At 46.0% G+C, this 22,476-nt stretch overlaps 1 protein-coding gene across 5 annotated transcripts in view; it reads right to left on the minus strand.

The window, feature by feature from the left end:
* The window catches only part of asl (argininosuccinate lyase), a 50,056-nt gene that overhangs the window by 13,316 nt on the left and 14,264 nt on the right, over positions 1 to 22,476 (minus strand). The window contains exons 1-9 of one of the 5 annotated variants that reach the window (XM_085964492.1): positions 21,768 to 21,875; positions 21,543 to 21,649; positions 17,538 to 17,732; positions 15,969 to 16,052; positions 8,448 to 8,504; positions 6,538 to 6,635; positions 5,353 to 5,430; positions 3,860 to 3,937; positions 1,839 to 1,891 (exon numbers count right to left, since the gene is read on the minus strand). In XM_085964492.1, coding sequence (XP_085820618.1) covers positions 1,839 to 1,891; positions 3,860 to 3,937; positions 5,353 to 5,430; positions 6,538 to 6,635; positions 8,448 to 8,504; positions 15,969 to 16,052; positions 17,538 to 17,732; positions 21,543 to 21,557 — 658 coding nt within the window. In that variant the 5' untranslated portion in view covers positions 21,558 to 21,649; positions 21,768 to 21,875. Of the gene's footprint in view, positions 1 to 1,838; positions 1,892 to 3,859; positions 3,938 to 5,352; positions 5,431 to 6,537; positions 6,636 to 8,447; positions 8,505 to 15,968; positions 16,053 to 17,537; positions 17,733 to 21,542; positions 21,650 to 21,755; positions 21,876 to 22,476 lie in introns of those variants that run through there. The other 4 variants (XM_085964495.1, XM_085964493.1, XM_085964494.1 and 1 more) reach the window with 4 other exon arrangements.

Here is a 22,476-nt window from a genome sequence, read left to right on the forward strand (position 1 = left end):
ATTTGAGGCAATTTAAACTCCGGGGAAGTTAGATGAAGACATTTGTCCTAAAGAAAATACAACAGACTGGGTTTCTTTTTAAAAAAATTGTCAGTAAGATTTCCTCCATTTTTGTCCCCATTCCCTAATCATTTTAGGCAACCTACATCTGACAGCACTCAAATCATCTTCCAGCCCAGAGTTATTGGTGAAGTTGTACCTCTGATACAGAACATTCAAGAACCATTATAGTCAATTTAGGAATGCCAACAACTTTCATGGATGCAAAAATATGATAAGGAAAAAAAAATTAAGTAATTAATCTTCTAACTTTACTCAATCCCGAATGAGCCCTGCTGTGGTGCCATTTTTAGGGGGCATGATTAAGAAGTAGGGGGTATTAAGAAGTTTGCAGATGATACAAAAATTGGTCGTGTGGTTAATATTGAGGAAGAAAGCTGTAGACTGCAGGAAGATATCAATGGACTGGTCAGCTGGGCAGAAAAGTGGCAAATGGAATTCAATCCAGAGAAATGTGAGGTAATGCATTTGGGGAGGGCTAACAAGGCAAGGGAATACACAGTAAATGGTAGGATACTGACAAGTGTAGAGGAACAGGGGGACCTTGGAGTGCATGTCCACAGATCCCTGAAGGTAGCAGGACAGGTAGATAAGGTTGTTCTGCCTTATAATTGCAGGAGTTTCGTTTTGTTGCCGCCAGTAGGTGGCAGTAAATGGAAATGGCCAGTAGGGTCACTCAACAGGAAGTAGTATAGTGATAGCAAACAAAGAGGTCACAGCAGCATGGAGCGTGCTGCAAGTTAATCCGCTGTAATCTTACATTATTACGCCTTCGAAAGCATTGCCTGTGAGTTGAATGGCTTCATTACATATTCATGTTTAGATGTTAGTTATATCTCATGTATGTAACAAGGTGTATTTCCTTCTTTTTTCTTTCTCAGTTTTACTCCAACCCAATGCAACTGATTTGTATTGTTTCATTGACCTCATACAAGTGTGGCATTATTAAACACCGGAGCTTGGACGCTACATCCTGACTCCCATGTCGTTATTGAAAGGAGTTTGGCTGGCTGTCTAACTGCGTACAGACACATACACGTAGGGAGGACAGTACAAAGGTGGTTAAGAAGGCATATGGGATACTTTCCGTTATTAGCCAAGGTATTGAATATAAGAGCAGGGAGGTTATGCTAGAGCTGCATAAAACACTAGTTAGACCACAGCTAGAGTACTGTGTACAATTCTGGTCACCACATTACAGGAATGATGCGATTGCACTAGAAAAGATACAGAGCAGATTTATGAGAATGTTGCCAGGATTGGAGAATTTTAGCTATGAGGAAAGATTGGATAGGCTGGGGTTGTTTTCTTTGGAATAGAGGAGGCTGAGGGGAGACCTAATTGAGGTGTATAAAAGTATGAGGGGCCTAGATAGAGTGGATAGGAAGGGCCCATTTCCCTTAGCAGAGAAGTCAATAACCAGGGGGCATAGTTTTAAACTAATTGGTAGAAGTATTAGAGGGGAGTTGAGGAGAACCCTTTTCACCCAGAGGGTGGCGGGGGTCTGGAACTCACTGCCTGAAAGGGACGTAGCGGCAGAAACCCTCATTGCATTTAAAAAGTACTTGGATATGCACTTGAAGTGCCATAACCTACAAGGCTACGGACCAAGAGCTGGAAAGTGGGATTAGGCTGGATAGCTCTTTTTTTGGCCAGCACAGACACGATGGGCCGAATGGCCTCCCTCAGTGCTGTGAATTTCTATGATTCTAATTATCACAGTCTTAACCAAATATAAAAACTTTTGAGCAATTTTTTTTAATTAAAAAAAAACTTACCATTACAAAGGAATTCTCTGTCAATCTGAAAAGGATTTCCAGCAATAGCACCACTAGGAAATTAAAATAGTAATTCTAAATGAATAGACTGTGGTACATTTCTACTTGATGCAGTTAGTATTGAAGTATAACATGTTCTGGTTTGCTTGCGAGGAGAACCAGTACATTAAATTACCACACAAAGAACCAAGATGATTTACTACAAAAAGTATTAATCCAAAGAAACAAGAGATAACTTTTCTCCTCATAAAACTGCACATTTTCCTTGGTATCCCATTGGTAGAATAGTTGAGGCATTCAATGCATAGTAAGTCTGTCATGTGTTTTCAGCCTGTGTGTGGTCCTCGGTCAGTTCAGTGAAATAAAACATTTACTGGTGCCTTATGTTTAAAGAAAATTACATAGGTTTTAAAAACCACATAACTCAGAATACTGCAGTAGAGTCTAACAAAGGTCTCAATGGGCTGCAAGATGAAACCAAAAGCTAATTAAAAATGCTGGAGGACTATGATGGTTTTAACCTTAGCATCTCCAATATGGAGGGCAGGGGGAAGAAGGGGTTATGGTTAAGAAGATGTTGGGCTGCCACAACTGGCCTCAACATCAACAATCCTCAGCTAGCAAAAGGGAAAAATCAACTATGGTTTCCATTCCTGGTGACAGCTGCTGGAAAGTGGAGGCCTCTAGATGTTGGATGTGAACTGGATCAGGCTTGACTGCAATAGCTCACACTCAATAGAGCCCAACACTTACTGTTCAGGCTCACAGGTGAAGAATGGACATTTGGCCGAGACACTGAAGGGCTGCTAGTGTTTGCGGAACCAAAGCCCAACAAGAGTTAGTGCTTTCAGGAAGATTCGGAGAAAGACATAGATAAATAAATAGCTAGGCCTCTATTAGCAAGGAGTGTTGAATCAAATGCTGCCGTCTATGATCTGATGTGGGCCATTTCTATTTACAAAGATGCAAAACCACCATTATCATTGTTTCGTGTTCAATGGCATGTCTTTATATAAAAATGCCCATCACAAGAAATGCAGACCACATTTACAGTGATGCAAACATTCCTGTGCTTTCAACAGGAGATTCGAGTGTCCGAGCTCCATGCCGGCCAAGGTCAGAGCAACAAAGGTCGTTTTAGAAAAAATGGTTTGGTGCAATAGGGTAGGATATCAACCCATGGTGGCATCACGAGGGTTAATTCCCAATCTTAGTTTGGGTGGTTGAGAGTGGGGAACTAAGCTCCCAGTTTTTGTTGCCTTGAGATCTATTGCTATACGTCAAGTTCACAGTAACTGAGGGCAGGCAGAAAAAAACAAAAAGAAAAATGCATTTTGTATTCAGTGGCAAGTATGCACCAAACCCATGATCATGATTGTCAAAAGGAAACTTATTGCTGGATATCTGGCCCTGGTCTTTAGCTAATCCCTAGCATGTTCAGGTACTGTAAATTCGATGGCTAGATATGACAAACCAATGGAGCAACTAATCATACATAGAATCATAGAGATTTATGGCACAGGAGGAGGCCATCGTGTCTGTGCCGGCCAAAAGAGCTATCCAACCTAATCCCACTTTCCAGCTCTTGGTCCATAGCCTTGTACATCAAGTGCATATCCAAGTACTTTTTAAATGCGCTGAGGGTTTCTGCCTCTACCACCCTTGCAGGCAGGGAGTTCTCCTCAACTCCCCTCTAATCCTTCTACCAATTACTGTAAACCTATGCCCCCTGGTTATTGACCTCGCTGCGAGGGGAAATAGGTCCTTCCTATCCACTCTATCTAGGCCCCGCATAATTGTATACACCTCGGTCAAGTCTTCCCTCAGCCTCCTCTGTTCCAAAGAAAACAACCCCAGCCTATCCAATCTTTCCTCATAGCTAAAATACAGTCTATTTAGTCCAAGAGAAATAGCTATTTTACAACCTAATGTGACAAAATAAATCAGATTTAACTCAAACCAGTACTTCTATTCATTATTGCCCTCTAAAAGGCACTGGATATATATATTTAAAAAAGCACCTTCCCAATGGCAGCACATTGGTTCTTCTCTTAATTTCATCCAGTCGCTCAGCATCACGAGACAAGGCAACAGCATGGCTAGAATACAGAACAAACATGGAGGTTCTTTGAACAAAATGCAGCAACAAATTAACCTCTTACAGTACTGCCATAGTTCATTCACATTAGTGATTTTCCAAACGATAACCTTTTAGCACTTTTAGAAGAGGAGCAACATTTTGGTGTCTAATTAAAAGTTACATTGATAGAACATCTTTAACATCTTCAGCACTTTGCAACCAATGGTTACTTTTGAAGTGTGATCACAGTCATGTTATGTAGCAGTCCACTAACGGCAAATGATCAGATAATCCATTATTAATAGTGTTGCTTGAGAAATTAATATTGGCCAGCACACTGAAGAACTCCCTGCTCTTCTTTGAATAGCGAGATATTTTATATCCACCTGGACAGACGGAGTTCAGCGATTCAATCAAAAGGTTACTTTCTGCGGCACTTGTACTAAATGCAAGATTGCAACTGTTTCGCTCTGCATAATCTCCAGTCATTTTTATGACTTGCATTTCTATAGCGCCTTTCACGACCACCAGACGTCTCAAAGCGCTTTACAGCCAATGAAGTACTTTTTGAAGTGGAGCCACTGTTGTAACATGGGAAATGCGGCATCCAATTGCGCACAGCAAGCTCCCACAAACAGCAATGTGATAATGACCAGATAATCTGTTTTTGTTATGTTGGTTGAGGGATAAATATTGGCCAGGACACCAGGGATAACTCCCCTGCTCTTCTTTGAAATAGTGCCATGGGATCTTTTACCAGACAGGGCCTCGGTTTAACGTCTCATCCGAAAGACGGCACCTCTGACAGTGCAGCACTCCCTCAGCATGGATTCTTCAATTTTACTTTACAATAAAAACTAAAACTATCTAGACCTTAAGCGAGAGTCTGATGGCGTCTTGTAAACTATAAATAATTCTGAGCTTGTCATTTAGCTTGACTATACATTTTTTAGCCCGTTGCTTGTTTTCGAATTTAGCATGCTAAAAAGTGTTTTTCTTCCTGCTTTTCCTTTGAATTAATCCAGGTTTTTTTTTTTTTTTTTTGGAGGACCAATTTCCCCCAACCTGATTTTCTCCCTTTAACACAGAAAATAAACCCCCCCAAAATCCCAGTTTTCAAATTGGAAATAAAAACTGACTTTAATTATCCCTAAATATCTTCCTCCGACGTCTTACGGTTGAAATCACTGTGAATTTCATCCGTCAATTAAAAACCTTTAGTGTAACTCCAGCTATTTCTTTGCAAACCTTCTGAACTGAACCCTTGTCATTACAGTTGTCATTTGAAAATTAGATTTAGCAGCACGAATGCATCACAGTGTGTGGTGGTAAAAGGATATCTATTTTTATCCGTGTTAGCAAATATAACTAGGGACCTGATAAATGTTACATTTTTCAGATAGTTAATCTAACGCCAACAAAAGTAGTGATCACCTCAGAATCCAGTGACTCCATCGAATCGGCTGGGCTCTCTGCATATGAGTATATCCAGGAAAAAGGATATCAATCTCCCTAAAAGAACAAAGGACTTAGTTATCACCTTGCAGAACAGAAAGTATTCCAACAATGTAGGAACAGAATCACACGCTTGTGGAACAGAGTACCAGAAATATTAGTTAATTCTGGTTTAATTGATACCTTTTAAAAAGGAACTGAATTGGGCAGAGAGAGTCCATGAGTGAGGTAGTTATGCACAGACTGCAGAAGGGACAGGCATGGTGGACCCAATGGTCTTTACTTTAGCTAAGCTTAATTAAATTCCTTAATAGCAATATAATGGTTCGTTCGACGGTTCAGCTTGTTAAGGCGGTGAGTATTAAGAAAGGGGGTTGGAGGGGGAAAAAAATCAGTGATCCCACTGCATACCATTATCCAACCACCTCTGGTGCAAGTCACGCATGTAGTTACTGAGTGAAAGCAAGATTGGACTTGGCTTTGATGCCACCCCAACCCTCCGGAAATATAGCCTGCTGACACTCACTGACTATTGAGCTGATGCGGGCGGCAATAGGGTGCTGGAACAGACTTTATTTTCCCTGAACTTTAGGCAGAACAGAAGGAAAAGGGGGGGGGGAGAAAAAAAGTCACGACCCTTGCTTCTGCTCACCAAAGAAAGCCCTGCAGGAAAGTACATTATTGTGGACATGTGGCAAGGACTGGAATGGGCACGGCTGTGATGTTTTCTTAATGGTGGTCAAACAGCCTCCAGACAGCCACTGTCTGGAAGAATGCTCACTTGAGAGAGGTGCCAGAGGGCTGTCTGCATCTGTGCAGCCATACTCCAGCAGGATGTCAGCACCTACAGCACAGGAGGTGAGGAGGCAAGTTAAAAAGACAAATGCAAGAAGCAAATGGTGACAATGATTAAACTGGCTACACCAGTGCCGTACATCGCGAGGGATTTATGATACTGGAGCTTCAACATGCAGACAGCATCACAAAAGGCAAAGCCCAAATTTTTACTTGTAGATTCCTGATATATTCCTCACTGAGATTCTGCTCAACTCATGTTACGCAGTTTCAGTCACATCATGTAAAATAAATGTCTTATCTATGTATTGATTAGAAGAGTCTTCAGACTCTCTGTAAAAACAATGAAGTACAGAACAAAGAACTTACACGGCAGCCCTCTCAATCATCGTTTTAATCAGCTGCTGCAAGTGGCCCATCAGAATGGAGATTTCATCTCGCAGCCATATTCTCTCATCAGTTACCACCTATAAAAAGGGTCATTGTATTGATAGTTATGTACAACTTACAGTGCAATGGCAGTGTCCAAAAACTGTGCAGCACCCCTATACACTGGCACACAGACAACCATCTATTGCAGAGAACAAATGCTGGCCTTTAGGGCATCTTGGGATCAGCTGTAGAAGCCACTGCTGCCCATTCTGTGTCTCATACCAACTTGGGATTGACATTTGACAGCTCACTGGCAAACGTATAAAACATGTGAGCAAGCATGTGCATGCTGACTGGTAAAATTGCACTGCACTTTAAAAAGTATTAACTAAAGCTTGTATTCATCAATTCATCTGAAGGTGTCCAAATCAGAAATAATTCTTGGGCCTCTCTCTGTGACTGAAGTCATTAAGACTCAGTAGCTGAGCCATACAAACCTAGAAGGCCTCTAGGTGTAATCCATGGTCTGTGCTGTGTCAATGGATTAAAGCGCCATAGTTTACCTCAGCACTCTTGAAGGAAGTTATGCTAAACCTTTATAAAAATCACTGGCTAGAACTCAGCTAGAGCACGGTGACCAATTCTAGGCACCACACTTTTAGGAAGGAGTTCAAGGCCTTGTAGAGGGCGCAAAGGAAATTTCCCAGAATGATACCAGGGTTTAGGGACTTCAGTTATGTGCAGAGACTGGAGAAGCTGGGATTGTTCTCCTTAGAGCAGAGGTTAAGGTGAGATTTGATAGAGGTGTTCAAAACCATGAAGGGTTTAGATAGAGCAAATAAGGAAAAAATGTTTCCACTGGTGTGTGGATCAGTAACCAGAGGACACAGATTTAAAGATAATTAGCAAAAAAGAGAGGCGGGGGTGGAAATGACGAGACTACGGGCTGGATTTTGTCAATGGGGGAGCGTTGGGGGCGGGACAGCTGGTTGTCGGGTTTCAGTCCTGCCCCCAATGACGTCTGGCCAACCCACGCTATTTTCCCTTGATTGACCTTGTAAAGCCCGCCCTGTGGGCTTAGCCAGCCAAATAAGGGAAAGCCGGTGACAGAGGACGTCAGCGTAGGACGTTTCATCTGTTGAAAATTTTTGAGAAGCTGTCAAACACTGACAATCTCTGATCTAAGGTGAGCCCTTGCACTGAAGGCTCACCAATACCTCTTTCCTCAGCAGAAATCAGGTGGCTGTTGCATCTGAGAATGCAGCAGCCATTCTGTCATCTCTACCATTGAGATGAGGCACCTCCAGATCTCCAAGGGTTGAAGCCTGCAGAAAGAAACAAAGGTAAGGAAACTTTTTCCCACACTTTACACTCACCTCTCATACTTACCTCTCCACACTTACACCCATCACTCACCTCTACAGCGGACTTTTTGATCCCCCTCACCCCCACAGACCCACTGCTCGCCTCACTGACCCTGGCGAGGTTCGCAGCCGTCAGGAAGCCCGCACTTGCAGGGGTAAAATGGGGATAAGCCTCAAAACTGCCCGTTAACTACCTGGTAAAAGGCAGCTAATTGGCTCTAATCCCCTTCCTGCCTCGTGGAGATGGGTCCCTGCGCGAGTTGGGGACCCGCCTCCTGGGAAGATGGCATGGAGGCGGGTTAGGAGCAGGTTCGGTACCCACTCCCAGTTTCTGCCATTTTTCGGCAGTCCTGCCTCCCCAGGGTTGGGAAAACTCCCCCCATATATCTCAAATCACTATAATCTGGAATGGTTGAGAAAAGAACGGGGGAGTGGAACTAATTGGACAGCTCTTTCAAAGAGCCCACACAGACAGGCACAATGGGCCGAATGGCCTCCTTGCGCGCTGTAAGATTTTATGATTCGAACGTGAATCCAATTTACCTGATCATTCCTGCTTCGACCAGTATGTAATTTCCCTCCAGCTTCTCCGATCAGCTCCTGAAATAAAAAGTAAATTGCACAGAATGTTTTATTAGAATACCCACAGCTGTAGTTAATCATTTCTGCTAACTTTAGTTCTATACACATATAGATAGTAGCACTGGAGATCTGCCAGTGTGTCCGATACCAACCACATCTTTACATAGACACTAGAAGATCTCCCCTGGTGTTGCTCATTGTGAGTGAGAGGAAATGTGATCTTATAAGGGTGTTATCAACAAAATCTGATGGGACATTAGATTAAGTTCATGCTACACACAAGACTTTCTTTACTATATCTATTTCAAATACTTTCAATTACGCCCAAATTCACTGAAATCAATAGGTAACGCTGTAATGTTAATGTCTGCTTTTTTTTACTTCCTCCAGAGGTGGTAATGAGGCTTCTTAAAAAGGATCGGTTTTCTTCTGCCTTTTGCCTGGGGAAATTGACATTCTGCAGGTGTAGGGAGAAGGAAAAAGGGGCAGAGACTCGGTAAAGAAGGTCTCCGCCCCTTTTACGCTGCCCAGGGATTTGCTGGAGCTTCCCCAGATGTGAAACTAGGTCTTCCCCTACTGTCTGCACAGACCCAGCATAGCAATTTTACTGACGAGAGGGATTCCCAGCTGCCCTGCCTTATTTACCTTGGAATCTGCTCACTGGGTGGTCCAGTGCTGGGGTGCTCATGAGAACCTTGGAGGCACCTAATGATTTTTTAATTCTCCAACGTCCATTTTAGCACCAAGGGATTTCTGGCTGTTGATCTCAGTTAGTCGCCAGAAGGCCCAATTATTGGCAATCCAGCCCCGAAGCCATGTTCAGATTTCCTTCCAAATTTTTAGGTTTACAGCTGAGCCAGGAAGCAGACTTGTGCCTGGAATCTGGCTGGGCCTTGCAAGTAACCGAAAGGAGGAAAAAAGTAGGCAGCTGCTTCCTTACAGGTGCAGCACACCGCAGATGCACTACCGGGAGCCCATAGAGGAAAATCTATCCTATTACAAGAAAGCCTGTTTTTCTTGTTCCATATGTGGTCTTGTAACCTCTTACAACAAGCATAGTTAAAAAAAATACAATTTTCTCCAACTAATCACGTGCACTAGTAAGTGTGTACATATGTTCTACTTGGCACAGACTTAACTAAAATCTTCCCCCTCCGCCTTTTCCAGTTTTCGAATCAAGATGGGAAGCAGAGAAAAGGGGGCTGGAATCAAACAGACTTGCTGTGCCTGGTGGATTTCCAGTGACCTCTGCTCTTCTGAGTACCCCTCATTCCTCTGCTGCACCATCAATGACAGAGTGTTCAGTCATCACACTCCTGCTTTCTGGAATCCCCAACCCCCTCAGCTTTGCTACAGGTCGTTCCATCTTTAAAAATCTTCCTCAAAAATCTAATTCTTTGGTCCCCTCCCCTAACTCTTCCTCCAACAGCTGTTCAATGTCTGCCCCACCCTCCCTTTGGGAGGTTTCCCTATACTAAAGGCACCTTATTAAACACAAGGGCCTAGAAATTGGGTATAGCCCCGCTTGGGGCGTTAGAATTAGCGGAGCGCAAATTTTATAGCCAGACGCAACTTATCGACACCTCGTGCGATATTGGGTTGCAGCGCCCCAAAGGTGATTGAGGCGCGAGTTCAGGCATTACACGGGGCACCTAAGGCGCTAACATGCCGGCGCAACCCAATATCGGGGCGTCCAGCCGCAGCGCAGGTGCTCTCAATTACCCATGACCACGAGACCTCCAGGCGCCAGCCAGCTCTTAAAGGGGTGGGTCAGGCAGCTCCAGCATCCACACTCTGCGCCTTGTAGGCCTGCAAATTGCCGCAGGCCCTTCTACATAAGAAATAGGAGCAGGAGTAGGCCAATCGGCCCCTCGAGCCTGCTCCGCCATTCAATAAGATCATGGCTGATCTGATCCTAACCGCCAATCCACTATCACAGGACTATCTCCTGAATCTAACAGAATTAGACACATGAAACAGGAGCAGGATCAGGCTACACGGCCCCTGGGCCCACTCCGCTACCCACAGGGCCATGACCGATCCGAACCTAGACTCATGTCCAAATTCCTGCCCGCTTCTCTGGCGCAAAAAACTTGGAGCAGATGGAGAGGGTGAGGCAGAGAGCAGAGCGCTTCACCAATGAGTCTCTGGAGGAATTGGTGGCTGCAGTGGAGCGCCGGTGAGATGTCCTCTACCCCGACAATGGCAGGAGGCCTAATCATAAGGACTACCAACGAGCTTGGAGGGATGTTTCTCAGAGGGTCAACTCCAGCAGCATGGCGACCAGGAGCCCTGTGCAGTGCAGGAAGAAATTCAACGACCTCACTCGGGTCGTGAGGGTGAGTGGAGTTAATGTAAACTTATGCATCCCTCCATTAGCACCTGACTTTATGGCTACAGGGTGTGCTATGCCCCACTGGCCATCTGTCAGCAAGCACCCATGGCCCTTTCTGGTCACACACATGCATATTTGACTCAGGGCATCATGTAAGGGCTGGTCCACCATGGGGGGCATGAGATGATAACCCAGGGCATCATGTAACATCACTTCCCATCCTTTGCCCTGCAGGCCAAGCTGGCGAGAAACCGCAAGGAGCAGCTTCGCACCGGAGGAGGCCGTCCTCAACTGGAGCCTCTGACGGATCTCGAGGAGAGAGTCCACCAGATTGTGGGAGGACGCCCGAGTGGTCCTGTCACCACTGCAGCTGCTGACCCCATTGTCCACAGCGATGGTGAGGTTCTCTACTATTACAGCTGTCACCTTCCAGTTGTTTCCCCCGCCAGCATGCCTTCTCAATGTGGACCCATGTCATAGCATTGCCGCACTGTTGCATCCCTTGCTGCCAAACTGTCCTTTTGCTAAAGCCACTCTTCAACCTCCCTGCTTTCAGATGCTGCATCACCAGCTCGGGAGCCGGCCCCTCAAGCTGCCAGTGCCAGTGCCTCCGGAGGCGACGACCAGGAGGAAGCCGGACCATCCGTGCCAGCCTCAGGGGAGCCACCACATCTGGAGACTGGGGATAGTAGTTCCCTTGAGGGGAGGTGGGGGGGGGGGGGGGGGGCGGGGGGGGGCTCTGATGAGGAGCCAGTTGCAGGAACCTGCGGCCTGCAGCAACGCGCGGGGGGTAGGGACGCTCGGGGGCCATCTCCCCGGAGGGCGAGGCAGGCCACCATGACTGCTGCACAGAGTGCAGAGGAGGTGCGTAACCTTGCCGAGATGAGCGCCCAGGCCCGGCTCAGGCACACTGAGCTGATGGCTGCAGTGGGGAGGATGCCTGAGTCGATCAACACACTGGCAAAGAGTGTGCTGGACTTTGGGGCAGCAATGGAAAGGACTGTCCAGGGCTTCGGCCCAGCAATGGAAAGGTCTGTCCAGGACTTCGGCCCAGCAATGGAAAGGTCTGTCCAGGGCTTGTCCGATGCAGTGGAAACGTCTGTCCATGCCTTGTCCGAGGCAGTGGAAAGGAGTGTTCCGGCCTTGTCCGAAGCAGCAGTGGAAAGGACTGTCCATGGCTTATCCGAAGCAGTGGCACCTGCCACGCAGGTCCTCACTGCTGCCACGCAGTCACTTGCTGGCCTCGTCCACACGCAAATTGAGGCCATGCGAACACTCTCTGCTGCCACCCTAGCTGCATCAGGCAGGATCACCCCAGGCCCTTGCAGCACCACAGCATGCCATGAATCTGTGGAGCAGTTGATTGTGGCGTATGATCCTGTGCGGGCCCGTCAGAGTGCTAGTGTTTCGGCCGACCGCGGTACAGGTGTCCTCTCTCTGCATGTGAGCAGTCCTGATGCCACCGCTGGAACGTCAGCAGAGCAGCTGCCACCACCTGCGCGGCAGACTGCTAGCAGACATGCCCAGTTGGAGCAGCCTGCTTGCGGGACCTCCAAGCCCAGAGGTCGTCCAGGCCGTCCCACAGGGGCTTCAGCGCTTCCAGACACTCAGCAGGCGTCCCCCAGCCTTGATGCAGCCACTGGGGTCCAATTACGGAGGAGCTGCAGGGAGGGAAGGGGCCGACCTCGTAAGAGGAGTCAGTTTCCATCAAGGGGTCACCAGTAGAGGGAGGTGCTAAGACGTCTCTTTTTCCGGATTTAAGGCCGTCCACACCTGCTGTGTTTGTTTGTTATGGTTTGGTTAGTTTCGCCGGGTTGCCAGACAGTTATCTGTTAGTTTGTTAGTTATGATTTCTGGTACCATTACGTTGTCATGCTGGAAGGAAGCACTTGTTTGAAAATAAAGAAAACTTTTTATTTACAATCGAGCTGTACACTATTTACAATCATCGAGGCCTTCATAGGCTTACAGCGATCCGGAGGGCGTTGTTCGATTCACAGCCACCATTCCATCCGAGGGGCTTAGAGCCGAGTCCTTATGAGCCTCTGACGAACGGCCCTTCCAGTTTCTGGAGCCCTCCCATCTTCCTCCTGATCCTCCTCGCCCGCATGCTCCTCCTCCTCGTCCGCCTGCTCTGCTGGACCTTGTGGGTCGGCTGGCATTGGCTGGGTGCGTCGAATGGTCAGGTTGTGGAGCATGCAGCAGATAACAACGATGCGCGCCACATGCTCCGGCGAGTACTGTAGGGCGCCCCCCGAATGGTCTAGACAACGGAAACGCTGCTTCAGCACACCAATTGTGTGCTCCACAATGTTCCTGGTGGCCTGATGGCTGTTGTTGTAATGCTCTTCTGCCGGGGTGCTGGGCAAACGGAGCGGGGTCATGAGCCATGGGCAGAGAGGATAGCCCTTGTCGCCCAGAAGCCAGCCTCGTGGGTGAGCTGGGGCCTCAAAAAGGTTAGCCACTGAGGTCTGCCGCAGGATGAATGCGTCATGGCTGCTGCCAGGGAATTGTGCATTCACTGCCATGATCATCTGCCGGTGATCATAGACCAGCTGCACATTAAGGGAGTGGAACCCCTTTCGGTTACGGAACTCCTCCGGATTCTGTAATGGCGCCCGCAAAGCCACGTGTGTGCAATCAATGGCCCCCTGCACCATGGGGAAGTCCGCAATAGCCGTGAAGCCCTGTGCGCGCTCCCCCTGCTTCTCCAGGGTCACAGGGGAGGTGATTAAATCGCGCCTCCTTTTGTAGAGGGCAGCTGTCACTTGCCAGATGCAGCAATGCACCGCAAATTGAGAGATATTTGATATGTCCCCAGCTGCTGCCTGAAACGATCCGCTGGCGTAAAAGTTGAGCGCAACAGTGACTTTCACGGCCACCGACAGAGGTCCTGCACCGTATCCGCGGCTGCAGATCCTCAGCAAGCAGGTGGCACAGTTCAGTGACAACATCCATACCAAATCTGAGCCTTCGCAGACACTGCTCCTCCGACATGGTAAGGTAGGAGACCTGCTGCCTGAAAACCCTGGCAGCGTATGGTTGGATTTGGCGACGTCCATTGGCCCTCCTCCTTCTGGCCAATCCCGGCCCTCTCTCCCTCCGTCTCTGTGCCCTTGCCAGTTGTTCAGCCAGGATGACGTTCCCCTCCAAAGCAGCTCCCATTATTCTGGCCAACGAGTAAGATGCAGTCAGCTTTCTGGATCCAGCTGTTCTGGACAGGGCTGAAGGTCCCAAGGCTCCTCTGGCTCAATGAGAACAAGTCTGTGTAACTGAAGGTCTGCAACTCTCTCCAGCAGCGAGCAGTATGGCCAGGCCAAATGGCTGCCGCTTTTATACTAGTGCTGTCCCCTTTCAAGAGTGCCCCCCGAGTCCGAGAAGGACCTGGTAACGTTCCATCCAACTGTCACTAATAGCGCCAGGCGGAATGGAGGGGGGCGCCACTGAATTTACGGTACGGGGCGGCAAAAAGGCGTTGCACAATGAAATGACGTCATTATCTGGCTGCGCCCGCGAGCGGGCGCAAAGACTTAGCACCAGCGCTAACAGGCTACTCAATATGGCAGGATGCGCTAGGATCACTGCGCACGTCCGAAAATTGGGTAACGCCCCAAATCTCGGGCTCTTTAGGCGCTAATCGCTGGCGCAACCAACCGAATTTCTAGGCCAAGGTGTTGTTGAATAACAGTAAAGGTAACTAAATGGAGGTAGTTACTCGGCTAAAAAATTAATGATGGAATATGAGCCAATTCCACAATGAGCTTGATTAATAACTGTAAGCTTCCATTAAATCATAGAACTCATTTAATTCTTAAGGTTAGTTAACAGTAACATTATACACAAGCTCATTTATAAAGCATAGGAACCAAACCCATTCACAGCACAACAAACTAAATGAAATAACTTAGAGCACATTCCCACTTTGCTAATCAACATAGTTTAAAATAAATTCAGCGTTTAGAAATAATTCTTGACAAGAGGTTTCCTTGGGGACTTTAGCATTAAAAAAAAAGAGAATGAGCAAGTATAGCTCGTCAGGATTTATCCCTGGCCTAAAACCCAGGGTTAACAGAAGCAATGTTAACCACCACCAGCTACTCTTAGAAATAATTAATGATTATTATACTTGGTGACAGATTTGTTGACCTATGTAGCAACTAATATGCCAATCAATAACTTGTCATTGAGACTGGCCCAGATGTTTCAACTCTAATTTTTCCTGCTCGTATTCCTTGCTGTGCACATGAGCTTTGAAAAATAAGATGAATTAGTATCAAACCACATGTACAAAAAAGGCGGTCACTAACACAATAATGTCAATTGCTATGGACCTTGGACCAGATAGAATCTTGACAGTGGTGGAAGTAATCTGGGTAGTACTATTGACCAGAAACTTAACTGGACCAGCCACATAAATACTGTGGCAACAAGAGCAGGTCAGAGGCTAGGTATTCTGCGGCGAGTGTCTCACCTCCTGACTCCCCAAAGCCTTTCCACCATCTACAAGGCACAAGTAAGGAGTGTGATGGAATACTCTCCACTTGCCTGGATGAGTGCAGCTCCAACAACACTCAAGAAGCTCGACACCATCCAGGACAAAGCAGCCCATTTGATTGGCACCCCATCCACCATCTTAAACATTCACTCCCTCCACCACTGGCGTACCGTGGCTGCAGTGTGTACCATATACAAGATGCACTGCAGCAATTCACCAAAGCTTCTTCGACAGCACCTCCCAAACCCGCGACCTCTTCCACCTAGAAGGACAAGGGCAGCAGGCGCATGGGAACACCACCACCTCCAAGTCACACACCATCCAGACTTGGAAGTATATCGCTGTTCCTTCATCGTCGCTGGGTCAAAATCCTGGAACTCCCTCCCTAACAGCACTGTGGGAGTACCTTCACCACACGGACTGCAGCGGTTCAAGAACGCGGCTCAGCACCACCTTCTCAAGGGCAACTAGGGATGGGCAATAAATGCTGGCCTTGCCAGCGACGCCCAGATCCCATAAGCGAATAAAAAAAAAAATTCAAATTGCATTTCCATACCTATATCCGGATATTCCCGATCATTTCCAGTTACTGTATTATTCTTCAAAAGGATCCTTGAGTTTTGGGGAAGATATATTTAGTGGCCACCCCTACCTTTAGTCTCCGCTCATGGGCTGTATGAATGTCCTCGTCTCCTTCTTTAATCTGGAAAGTTCCATTTGCCCATTCTTCATAAATCTAACAGTTTGAAAACAAAACCTTTTAGCACTGAATCTCACAGCTCATGAAGTATCATTTGTACAAAAACAATCCCATTTCCCCCAGTAAAATTATGGAGACCAGCTTTCAGAAACATTAGTTTTTAAAAGGAAAACAAGTACTGCACTTCTAGTTCTGCAACATGTATACTTAACTGATTCACACAACACAAGCTGGGATTGTTCTCCTTAGAACAGAGAAGGTTAAGGGGAGATTTGATAGTGGTGTTCAAAACTATGAAGGGTTTTGATAGATTAAATGAGAAGCTGTTTCCACTAGCAGGTGGGTTAGTAACCAGAGGACACCGATTTAAGATAATTGGCAAAAAAAACCAGAGGGAAGATGAGCAGACTTTTTTTTTTAAAATGCAGGGAGGTATGATGATCTGGAATGCACTGACTGTAAGGGTGGTGGAAGCAGATTCAATAATAACTTTCAAAAAGGAATTGGATATATGCTTGAAAAAGGTAAAAATAAAACAATCAAGGCTAAGGGGAAAGAGCGGGGGAGTGGGACTAATTGGATAGCTCTTTCAAAGAGCCGGCACAGGCACCATGGCTGAATGGCCTCTTTCTGTGCTGTATGATTCTAGGATTTTATACCTACTCACCTCAATGACTGGACTAGCACTTAACTAGTCTGCCAAAATTCACAGCACCGGGTAACCTCAACATGCCAGTACACCAAGATTAGCAAAGAAAATATTCAAAACCACAAAGGACTCAGAACAAAAGAATATTCACCAACTGTGAGTAGGATAAGAATCAAAAGCAACAGAGTAACCATGTGTAAACCAGGAACTCTCAAGGATGAAAAATAGCAAACATTGACAATAATGCACAAAAGAATGATCAGAACTTCCTTTTGGACTAGTGACTCAAACTTAATGAAACCAAATATCAAGATTTTTCATCAGACCTAGTAAGAGAATGTGTCTACTGAATCAGGCTGTATGACTGAAACAGGAAAAGTGGAGGAAAAGCTTGAACTGCGAGACCTGCTTACTGCATCCAATATTTTTAAGTGAATTGATTTCCCATGGCATTGCTCAAGAACAAAGCCCTCTGAATGGGACCTGGTCTGGTGAGATTATGCTCAAGACCATAACATGTTGAATGGGTATCAGGGGGCGAGACAACTGTTGTAACTTGAGGCTCATTTGAAATTGAATTGAAAAAGTTGAGCTTGGAGATGGGATTGTCCACTTGTGTGCTCACCAGCCCAGGATTTTGCTCTCCACTGAAATAAATGGAGGGGAAAAAAACTACAGGCTGTCCAGAGCACAAGCAGAAACCGCCAGCCTACAAATTCCATCTGAACTCAAAAGGTGGAATTATATTCAACTCAATCCTTGAGCAGTTTTATTTTACACAAAACTCCAGTAACTTACTGGTGTACAGACTACAGTTGAATTAAAGACCGAAGACCTCATTAGTTAAGCCAGTTCATTGCAAAGGTTCTTACCTTGTCCATTCCATTTAGAATTTGATCCAATTCAGCTTTTGTTACCAGTCCTGCTTTCTCTAAAGCCTTGGCATAGGCCTTGCTTCCTTTAATATCTGCATCCCACATTCGTTTATCATAAGATATGGAGGCATTAAACTTCTCCATAATTGGATCTATGTTTCCTACAAATCTTCCACCCCATAGTTTAGCACCCTAGAGGATATGAAATCATTAGCATTTATTAGAAAGTTTGACTTGCAAAACATTCAATACTTACCTGGTCTATACAGCCCAGTACCACACCAAGAAATGCATCTACCCAGTCAGTCATTGTTGAAGCATGAACAGTAAGTTAGTTAATGTGACATATTAAAGTTTGGCTTAAGTTTTGTCCCAAAATCCCAATTATAAAGATGAATCTCTAAATCTTCTAGTTACTCTCAGTAACCTTGTTTTATGCTTTAGAACCATCATGTGGAGTCAGCCTGAAAGCAGAGATTGTGTGTAAAACTCCCATTCATGTTACAGCATAAATGCAGGCAATGGGTTGGGAAAAGAATTCCTCAATGTTGTGAGGTAAATTTTAAACAAAGAGTCTACTAGGCTGCCTCTAACCAAGAGTTCCAAGGAAACAAGGGGAACAGACATCTTCCTTTGTAAAATTTAGCATTGTGCAACAATACAACAGATAACACTTCCCCTTAAATATATGCATTATATACAATGGAAAACTAGAGAGAGTTGAGATGCAATTAAGTCCAACAGAACTGTACTTGTCTAACATGCACAGGGTATATCAGGGCAAGGACTGCTACCAGCACATGATCAATAAATACTTGAAGTTAGACTGCTGATGCTTTTATTTTCTTATACTATCCCATGGCCCCAAACAACCTTGTTAGATTGGCAGGTTCAGCCAGCTCAGCAACACATGTAACCGGCCTCTTCCTTGCGGAGGCTGAACGCTAACTCTCCGACGCCTCCTCCTACCTTCCCCTGGACCATGACCCCACAACCGAACATCAAGCCATCGTTTCCAAGACTGTCACTGACCTCATCTCCTCTGGAGATCTTCCCCCCAAGACTGCCAAACTCATAGTTCCCCAACCCCGCACAGCCCACTTCTACCTCCTTCCCAAGATCCACAAACAGGACTGCCCTGGTAGACCCATCGTTTCAGCCTGTTCTTGCCCCATAGAACTGATTTCTTCCTATTGCGACTCTTCTTGTCCAGTCTCTTTCCCCCGACATCCGCGACTCTTCAGATGCCCTCCGCCACTTTAGCAGTTTCCAGTTTCCTGGCCCCAACCATCTCCTTTTCACTATGGACGTCCAATCCCTCTACACCTCCATCCCCCACCAGGACGGCCTGAGGGTGTTCCACTTCTTCCTTGAACAGAGGCCCAAGCAGTCCCCATCCACCACCACCCTCCTCCGCCTGGCTGAACTTGTTCTCACATTGAACAACTTTTTTGACACCACTCACTTCCTCCAAATTAAAGGTGTTGCTATGGGAATCCGCATGGGTCCTAGCTATTCATTAAATATATTCAAGAAGGAGTTGGATATATTTCTAAGGTGAAAGGGATCAAGGGATATGGGGAGAAGGCAGGGACAGGGTACTGAATTTGGATATCAGCCATGATCTCATTGAATGGCGGAGCAGGCTCGAGGGGCCGAATGGCCTACTCCTGCTCCTATCTTCTATGTTTCTATGTTTAGCTATGCCTGCCTTTTCATGGGATATGTGGAACATTCTTTGTTCCAGTCCTACTCAGGTCCCCTCCCTCACCTCTTTTTCTGGTATATTGATGACTGTATCGGTGCCGTTTCCTGCTTTCGCCCTGAACTAGAAAATTTCATTCACTTTGCTTCCACCCTTCCCTCACCTCCACATGGTCCATCTCCAACTCTTCCCTTCCCTTCCCTGACTTCCATTTCTGGGGATAGGCTATCAATAAACATCCACTTTAAGCCCACTGATTTCCACAGCTACCTGGACTACACTTCCTCCACCCCGCTTCCTGTAAGGACTCTATTGCATTCTCCCACTTTCTCCGTCTCCGTCGCATCTGCTCCAACGATGCCACCTTCCATACTAGTGCTTCTGATATGTCTTCCTTTTTCCTCAACCGAGGATTACCCTCTACCGTGGTTGACATGGCCCTTGTTCGTGTCCATTCTATTTCCCGCACTCCTGCTCTCACCCCTTCCCCTCCCTCCCAGAACCACAATAGGATTCCCCTTGTCCTCACCTTTCACCCCACCAGCCACATTCAACTTTCACCCCACCAGCCACATTCAACGTATCATCCTCCGCCATCTCCAGCGTGATCCCACCACAAAACACATCTTCCCCTCCCCTCCCCTTTCAGCATTCCGAAGGGACCTCTCCCTCCGCGACACCCTGGTCCACTCCTCAATCATCCCCAACACCTCTTCCCGTGCAAGTGCAGGAGATGCAACACCTGCCCTTTGACCTCCTCCCTTCCCACTCTTCAGGGCCCCGAACACCTCTTCCAGGTGAAACAGCGATTTACTTGTACTTCTTGCAATTTAGTATACTGTATTCGCTGCTCCCGATGTGGTCTCCTCTACATTGGGGAGATCAAACACAGATTGGGTGACCGCTTTGCGGAACACCTCCGTTCAGTCCACAAGCGTGACCCTGAGCTTCCGGTCGCCTGTCACTTTAATTCTCCGCTCCACTCCCACTGTGACCTCTCTGTCCTCAACCTCTTGCACTGTTCCAACGAAGCTCTACGTAAGCTCGAGGAACAGCAACTCATCTTTCGATTAGGTATTTTACAGCCTTCTGGACTCAACATGGAGTTCAACAATTTCAGATCACAACCTCGGCCCCTATTTTTGTTTTACATGGCAGCTGTTGTTGATTCTGCCATTCCCATTTACACCTCATCATGGCTCATTTTTTGTTTCTTGTCCCATTACAAACTCCTTTTGCCTTGCACCATCATCCCTTTTGTATTTTAATCTCTCCTGCCTTCCATCCTATCACAGACCTTCCCTTTTGTTCTTTCCTCCCCTCCCCCTTTTCCCTGCCCTTGCTTAAAAATCTGTTTCATCTCTAACTTTTTCCAATTCTGACGAAGGGTCATTGACCCAAAACGTTAACTCTGTTTCTCTCTCCACAGATGCAGCCTGACCTGCTGAGCATTTCTAGATTTTATTTCAGATTTCCAGCATCCGCAGTATTTTGCTTTTGTAACACATGTAACTTCTTGGTCAACCTATGAAAAATAACGTGCATTGCAACACAGTGGAATATCCTCCATTACCCAACACAGCCTCCTTTAATTGCTAAATTTATGACAAATTCACATCCTTGAATAGAGGGGAAGAGGGCAGGATATAGGCACTGAACACAGAAGAATTGAGCACAATAACAGCATCCACATTCATTTAGAATTTTTTTTAACCCCAAGTCAGAAACATTCGGGCAAATCAGGATGTTTAAGGGTAAATATGCCACTAGCTTAAGCAAAAGATGTCAACACTCATGGGAGAGCGGAGAGGAAGAGCTGAGAATAAGGAAGTAGATGCCAAGAGTAAAACCAAGAAAACAGAAACTAGAGCATCTCTCTTCTCTTGTGAAATATCCATTAACTTCTAGTTCTGTAGCATTCTAGTACAGGAAAGTTTTCACCGAGTTACGCGTGTCTGCTGCAACAATGGGCAATAATGCAATACTACACAGAATGCAAAATGAGGGTAAGATCTTGCTGAATTGTGATGCTTTTCAAGGTGAAACAGCCTTCCAACATTCAATGCCCGCGCTTCTGCATGAAGAATGAATGGCTGGCGGGGGAACTGCTGCTACTGTCCACGTACCCGCACCTCCCGAGTCAGCCCCTCAGAGGAGGAGGAGGAGGAGGAGATTGGCAGGGCAGGAAAAAAAGGGCAAAGGGGAAATCACAATAGGAGGAAACACTGGACAATCCCCCCAAAAAATAAAACTGAAGGCTTTCCTCTTGAATTAAAAAGTTGAGGAAAACATCTTACCTCTGAACTGGCCATTTCTAGCGCTAGACTTCGGCTCCAGGCAGATGGAAAGAGTTCTGACGCACACAGGTAGGTGGAATCTGTGAAGAGCGTTGTCCTCGACCTGTCTGTGGAATAAACAAGCGTCAGTATTTACACAAGCCCCCCAAAAAGTTCCGTATCTGCTCAGGTTGCCGATCTTTGGACGGGTTACCACTCTCTGTAAACACACACCATCGACAGTACCTAGGATAACAGAGAATCCTGATCAATTTCAGTCTCGAAACTCCCAGTGCCAGGAACCGGAAAAGCAAACTGCCAACAAAGGTTGCTGGGATTTGTAGTCCACATCCAAACCTGTTCCATTTACTCCAAACTAATCAGGCACCGCTTACATCTGCTACTCCCTCATGCAAAAGGTCTCTCTGCAGATGGACTCCATGAGTGCTACTGTACTCTGTCCTTACTGAGATGTGCATTAGAAGCTTTGTTCACTTTATTTTATTCACATATATACAGATTACAGTCAACTAAGTGTAACAGTAACATAATAGCTTTTGCAGAGTCTTGCACGTCACTGGAACTCCCTCCTGGATTGTTCAGGAATTAAAGATTAATTTCCTGTTGCAGCAACCCTGGGGAAAAATCATAAAGACCTTAAAATAAATTGTGCGTTTCTTTTCATTTTCTTTTAACCCTTTTGTTTGTTAGTTATGTAGATACTGGACATGGGGGGAAGGTTGTTCGACTGGGCAGGGTGGTTGGAGGGCATGTGACAAAAGCTCCAGGAATACATCGAACCACAGTTGGCAACCCTATTGTTCAAAGTAAAGGGTACTTCAATTTCTTTCCAATTTTTCTGTTCATTCTACCAAGAAACAGATTATAATCATAATAGGAATAGCAATAGAGAACACTTACAGTATCAATTTGCTCCCAATAGATGTATTGAACA

This window comes from Somniosus microcephalus, chromosome 22 (assembly GCF_052327205.1).
Source record: "Somniosus microcephalus isolate GS21.2 chromosome 22, FLI_Smic_1.0, whole genome shotgun sequence".
Lineage (NCBI taxonomy): Eukaryota > Metazoa > Chordata > Chondrichthyes > Squaliformes > Somniosidae > Somniosus > Somniosus microcephalus.